A 7,181-nucleotide genomic window follows, 5' to 3' on the forward strand; every position below is an offset into this window, starting at 1 on the left:
CATTGTTAGGATGATAATGGAAAAACTTGACATGTTGCTTTTAGGGACAATACAAGATGACACCTTTCTTGTCATTTAAAAATTGAGTAACAAGTTGATGAAAAATGAGACTGGAGATATTTGTTGCAAAATCAATCTGTATAAACACTCAGGATAATAAAGTCCTCTTCTAAAGCTTTATGGTCATAGCTGAATAGATACTCAAAGATTATGTTTCTCCAAAGTACACATTGGTATAGGGGAAAGCCTATGAATTTTATAGTCATGCTGCCTTGAGTTAAATCCTGACTGCACTGACTTCCAAGTTTGCCTTGGGGAAGTTGGTTAAGTATTCTGGATCTATTTTCTTGTCTGTAATAGGAATGGTAATACCTACCTCATAAAGTTGTTTGGCAATCAAATAAAGTTCCCGTGAAGATGTTTTACAAAGAGTAGTTTCTCAAAATATTACAATAATTATGATTACTTTTAAAACCATTCCCTTTTTTTTTGCACTAAATAAAAATTTACTACATGGAGGGGCCCCTGGGTGGCTCAGTTAAGCGTCCAACTTCAGCCCAGGTCACGAACTCACAGTTCCTGAGTTCCAGCTCCACAACAGGCTCTGTGCTGACAGCTCAAAGGCTGAAGCATGCTTCAGATTCTGTGTCTCCCAGTCTCTCTGCCCCTCCCCTTCTTGTGCTGTCTCTCTCTGTCTCAAAAATAAATGAACCTTAAAAAATTAAAAAAAAAAAGAATCTACTACAAAAGTTAATACACTTTTTGGTTAATTGCCTTTTAGTCACTTTCAAAGCCTAAACCCCTGAGGTGTTTGAGGAATCAAATACACTGGGGATCCTGAGCAAATATAAGATACTTGGATCCACAACATGGTCCTTTGTTGGCTGTGACTGAGTTTCAGGCCTGTGAGTTTAAGTGCCTTGGTTCTGGGCAAGGTAAGTAGATCTTTTCTATGCTCATAATCAGGATTGCCTGTAAATATGAGATAAAGGACTCTGCCAGGTGATTTGGGTATTACTTAGAAGCATTTACCTGACCCGACGTGTGACAGCATCTGAATCTGTCAGCATTGTCCTATTGGTTTGGAGTTAAGGTGTTATAACCAAAAAAAGAGAGACCCATGGATCCCACAAGCAACTGTTAACTAATATCAAATATGAAAGGAGATGGCTTAGCAGTCTCTGGAGTAAGACAACACCACTTACTAATTGTATACTTACTAGCTATTTATTTGCACCAAACTTGGTCGTCTGTAAATTGCTGCTATTAATCTCTCAATATACCTCTGATGGATGTTATGAGAATGTGTAAAGTAACGTACATGCAACACTAACAACAGTGCTTGACTCCAAATAAAATATTGAATATTGTTCACCATTAGGTTTAGAAACAATCAGATTTTGAAATAATGATGACAACCAGAGAACGATCAAACTAGAAGCTACTAAGCTGAGGGGCACCCAGGTGGCTCAGTCACTTAGGCATCTGACCCCAGCCTAGGTCATGATCTCACAGTTCTTGAGTTTCATCCCCGCATCAGTCTCTGTGCTAACAGTGCTGAGCCTGCATGGGATTTTTCTCTCTCCCTCTCTCTCTCTGTCTCTCAAAATAAATAAACTGACAGAAGAAAGAAAGAAAGAAAGAAAGAAAGAAAGAAAGAAAGAAAGAGAAAGAAAGAAAGAAAGAGAAAGAAAGAAAGAAAGAAAGAAAGAAAGAAAGAAAGAAAATAAGTTGAAAGTTGAAGATTGAGTCCGGGAGTTTTCAAGCATTTCCCACATGAAACTCTCTTTTAGGTCTCATGGATCTGTGTTTTCAAAGATTTTGCCCAGCTGTACAACTGTTCTCCATTTGCGTTGTCGCCTTTAAAACAGCCCATAAAATTTCATAATAACCTACACATGAATATGAGATAAACATTGAATTGGTATATTTTTTTTTCCATCAAAAACAGGCAGGAAAGGGTATATTGTTGAGAAACAAAATTCAGTTGAGTAAAGTTGAAGGTCTAATTGGCTTTATCAAGTGATTCACGAATCAAGTAGCAGCCTAGCCAGCAAGTACATGGAGGCTCCCAGGAGCTGCCCAGGAAGGAACATTTTTGTAGGAAGGAGGGTGGGGCAAGGAAGTTATTAGCAAAAGAAAGAAAGGATTGTGTTAGGCAAGAACACCTTTTTTGGGGAAAAGGGAAAAACAGGGCTTTTATCATGCAGATGACTTCACTAGTGCTGATCTGGGGAATTTCAGAATGACTATTAAAAGAAAAGATCACATTCCCGGGCACTTGAATGGCTCAGTTGGGTAAGCCTCTGATTTCTGCTCAGGTCATGATCTCATGGTTCATGAGTTTGAGCCCTATGTCAGGCTCTGTGGGGACAGTTTGGAGCCTGCTTCAGATTCTAAGTATCCCTCTCTCTCTCTCTGCCCTGCCCCCCTCTCATGCTCTGTCTCTCTCTCTCTGCCTCTCTCTCTCTCTCTCTGTCAAGAATGTATGTATTTTTTTAATTTAAAGGTCACATCCCTAGGGTATGTTGAAAGGGTAATTAAATCTTGATTTGCTTCCCAGGGGGCAAACGACCCTTTCTTTGGCTTGCTGTTTCTTTTTAAAAAACATTATAGAGAAGAGAAAAGACATACATAACGTTAGATAATGAGCAGTGCTAGGGAGAATAATAAAGCACGAAAGGGATGCAAGAAATGCCGGGGGAGTAGCTTGCAATATGGTGATCAGGAACATCTGAACGGTGGTAATTTCAGTGGTGATTAACACTTGAAAACTGTTTGCTATAAAGACAGACTGAGGAAGAGCATCCTAGCCATGCGGAGAAGCAGTTCCAAAGCCTCAGAGTATCCCTGTTTATTCTAAGAATTAAAAGGAGGTGGCATGGTTGGAGCGGACAGTAGGAGTCAGAAGCAGAGAGGCAATAAGCCAGTCCACCTTTGTAAGGATTTTGGCTTTACCCTGAATAAGCTGAGAAATCACCAGAGTGTTTGAAGCAGATGAGTAACATGGTCTAACCCGTCTTTAGCAGGATCACTCTGCCTGCCTCTTTCAGAGAGCCAAGTGGGGTAAGGATGGAAGGAGGGAGGAAGCAGGGCAACCATTAGAAGCTCTGTGGTAACACCCACCAGAGATCAGAGTGGTTTTAGCCTAGCAACCACTGGAGCTTGGAAACACTCTTCAGGTTCTAGATACATTGTGAAGGTAGAATCAAGATGTTGCTGATTAGTTGGTCACAGTGTAAAAGGAAGAGTCCAGAGTAGTAATTGATTTTCCCTAAAAAGGAATAACGTCATTTACATTACTTCTCCACAGCAGTGGAGAAGTCTGAGAGCAAAACAGGCTGAGGAAGGACTGCTGGAATTCAGTATTTTTTGAAATTTCCAGTATAACTCCTGTAAAAGATGCTAAGTAGGGATTTGGATCTGTGAGTCTGGAGTCCAGGGAAGAGAAATGGTCAGGAGATTTAAAAAAAAATGAAAATTAAAAATTAAACTCTAGTATATATAATTTATTTATTCGGTATATTTTCCATTTATTCAGCACAATAATGCAAGCTGAAATCTATTTTTCTCTCCTCTTAGGTGAGCCATGGAGAGAAGCAATCACACAGCGATGGAGTTCATCCTGGTGGGTTTCACCACAGACCCAACGATGCAGCTGGTCCTGTTTGGGGTATTCCTTGGTGTGTACTCTCTGACTGTGGTAGGAAATACCTCCCTCGTGGTGTTGATCTGTAAAGACTCCCGGCTACACACACCTATGTATTTTTTCATTGGGAATCTATCTTTTCTGGATCTCTGGTATTCCACTGTCTACACCCCAAAGATCCTCATGACCTGCATCTCTGAAGACAAAAGCATCTCCTTTGCTGGCTGTGTATGTCAGTTCTTCTTCTCTGCTGGGCTGGCATACAGTGAGTGTTACCTGTTGGCTGCCATGGCTTATGACCGCTACATGGCCATCTCAAAGCCATTGCTTTATTCTCAGGCTATGTCCGTAAAGCTATGTGCATCTTTGGTAGCATCTTCATACCTTGGTGGCTTTATTAACTCTTCTATTATCACCAAAAGAACTTTTGCCTTGAACTTCTGTAGTGGCAATGTCATTGATGACTTTTTTTGTGATTTGCTTCCCCTGGTGAAGTTGGCTTGTGGCAAAAAAGATGGCTACCAGACTGTGCTCTACTTCCTCCTGGCCTCCAATGTCATCACCCCCACAGTGCTCATCCTCGCTTCCTACCTGTTCATCATTGCCACCATCTTGAGGATCCGTTCCACCCAGGGCCGCCTCAAAGCTTTCTCCACCTGTTCCTCCCACCTGATCTCTGTCACCTTGTACTATGGCTCCATTCTCTACATCTATTCTCGTCCCCAGTCTAGCTATTCTTTGGACAGGGACAAAATAGTTTCTACATTTTACACTGTGGTGTTCCCCATGTTGAACCCCATGATCTATAGCCTGAGAAATAAGGATGTGAAAGAGGCTCTGGATAAACTCATTAAATAAATCAAGACTCTCTCTTTCGGAGGAGATGCAAAGAAAATTGTTGATCAGGTATTATATTTCAAGAAGAGCTGCCATTGTGTTCCATCATGATGAAGAATTCTCACAATGCAAGTTAAAGAATTTGCACCTTGATACATGACAATTCAAGAGACCTAAGAGAAAATTAGGGGAACTTAGGAGACAGAATTTAAACATAAAATATAAGAACTTGTATTGAATTTCATGTTACTCTAGATTAAAAACAAATAAAAATCTTGAAAACAAAAACTCTCCTCTACTTTCATAATGTGAGAAAACAGCTCATTCCATTAGCATGAGAATATTTATGGCTGATTGATATATATAGAATAGTATCTAAATATTTATTTTCTAAAAACAGGAACAAATGTGCTAAGTTAATTTTTAGTATCTTTTTATGACAATGAATTAGTTAAAATTATCACTTTCTATTCCCTTAACATAATTTCTTAAGCATTTATATATGTACTTTTTGCCCCCAAGCATTAGTGCAACGATCTAGGGTCACCCATGAAATAACTTGGCACAATAAAATTCAGCAAGCAAGACCTCTCCAATCTATGTTTCTTACATGTGTCCCTCAATTAAGGAAAAACCAGTCAAGTTTCCATAGATAGGATTTTTGTAAATTTCTGTATACCTACCAGAGTTCCTCTTTTATTTTATAAGGGTGAAGTTGCAAGGACTTCTACATCCAAATTGTGACATCCTGAGCATCAAAACACAATTACTATGAAAAAGAATAATAACTACAGTAAGATGAACCGATTTGAGAAATAAAAGTCTATGACTACCCACTACTTAAAGACTTGTACGGGTGATACACACAGGTAGTGATAAAGCAAAAGGGTAAATATGATGAGTTGCATCTAATTTTGATTTTTTAAAAGTGAGGTGGTGTAAATATAACTCATGTCGCTGAAACACGAATATATTCTTGTTTCTACTGGGATAAGCAGTGGTAAAGATAAAAATGCAAGAAAGTGAAATTCTGGCAAGTAGTCCCCCAAAATGTAAGAGCTCCATGCAGAGTAGAAAAGACTGATCCAACATGTTTGACTTTGACAGTGTTCTAAAATGGAAAGCTATGTATGCCAACTCAGACTCTCATTGTCTAAAAGATCTCTATTTCTCACGAAAAATAGTAAAATTCCTATAAATCATATTATTTTGGAGTAATCTTACCAGATCTGATCAGTGTATTAGAGTGACAGAAAGTCAGTTATTGCATGTTGATCAAGGGAAGCTAGAAAATACATCATTCCAGAGAACATTAGTTAAAAAAAGTAAAACTGAAATAATAAGCCTTCTTAAAACATCCTAATGTTGGGGCACCTGGGTGGCTCAGTCAGTTCAAATTCTGACTCGTGATTTTGGCTCCTGTCATGATTTTAGGCTCATGATCTCAGGAATTGGGCCCGGTGTCGGGCTCCGTGCTGAGCATGGAGTCTGCTTAAGGTTCCTTCTCTCCCTCTTTCTCTGTCCCTGCCCCACTTACGTTCACATGCATGTGTGTGTTCTCTCTCTCTCTCTCTCTCTCTCTCTCAAAACAAAACAAAGACATCCTAATGTCACAAATCCCGATTTTTAACTGCGATAAAAATGCTCAAACTCCTTATCAAAAACTCCTATTTTAATCCTTTGAGGAGAAGCAACCAAGTCCTCTTCTCCAAATAATTACCAATGTAATTGGTATACCCAGATACCGTTAATTTTCATTGGCCTAATTGTAGAGTCATAATGTGTACGGAAAAGTATCTCAACTCCAGAATCAAGCCTAAATGACACCAGTAAGGCCCTAGTAAGAAGGTAAAGCATAGCTAGGAATAATCTTAGAGAGACATACAAATACACATGTAATTATACACATAATACACATGTAATTAAATATGAGGCATTGGTGTTTCAGGAAATGTTTTCGAATATTTTTAAGTTTGGCAGGAAGGTTTTTTAATCACAGAGGGAATGATTCATCTGCAGTTCATGACTGTGAAACATTCAAAATCTCCCATAGTAACTTATAATTACACTATGTATTCCTAAGGGAGTCTCATTACTCAAATCACAAGTGAAGTTTGAAGTTTAAAAGAAAGTGCTTTCTAAGATGTATTATTTTGAAAAACACATTTTAATAAATCCAATATTTTGTAAGAGTCAACTTTGTACCTCACTTCTTGCATTACTCTGGTTCATTCACTCTTTCTCAACACCTCAGCTGGATGAGAGTTAGCGGGTAAGCTGTCTATATTTTCTTCCTATTAGGTCTGAGCCTTTGGTCATCTTCTTTTTATTTGGTTGCAGTACTTTTCCTTTGAAAGATAAGGCCCAGGGGATACTATGAAATATAACGCTAAATCCTCTGGGTCATTTGGGTGTTCCTTTGGGGTATTCCACCCTTGTGGACGCTGATTCCAAATATACTGCATATAAAGTTATGAGTAGGGAAATTAAATTCTTGTGTGCTGTTTTATGCCACAGTAAAAGAAGTTGGGTAGTCAGGGCCCTCCAAGAAGCAAACACTGAGATAGAATTAAGAGTCCCAGGATTTTATTAGGGGAAATAAGATGTGCTTGTGTAAAGGAAAATGGCAAGGAGCCAGAAGCGAGAAGTACCACTAAATAACAAGGCAAATCTGAACGCAAGTGAAGAAGAGAGG

At 38.9% G+C, this 7,181-nt stretch overlaps 1 protein-coding gene across 1 annotated transcript; it reads left to right on the forward strand.

Moving 5' to 3' along the window:
- Positions 1-3,589: 3,589 nt before the first annotated feature.
- LOC125177242 (olfactory receptor 9G1-like) lies at positions 3,590-4,507 on the forward strand. Its single transcript, XM_047879369.1, has one exon. The coding sequence runs from the start codon at positions 3,590-3,592 to the stop codon at positions 4,505-4,507; it is 918 nt and encodes a 305-aa protein (XP_047735325.1).
- Positions 4,508-7,181: the final 2,674 nt, after the last annotated feature.

This window comes from Prionailurus viverrinus, chromosome D1, assembly GCF_022837055.1.
Source record: "Prionailurus viverrinus isolate Anna chromosome D1, UM_Priviv_1.0, whole genome shotgun sequence".
NCBI lineage: Eukaryota > Metazoa > Chordata > Mammalia > Carnivora > Felidae > Prionailurus > Prionailurus viverrinus.

What these genes read in the sequence shown, in the direction of transcription:
- LOC125177242 (XM_047879369.1), top strand. Translation starts at nt 3,590, where the DNA reads ATGGAGAGAAGCAATCACACAGCGATGGAGTTCATCCTGGTGGGTTTC.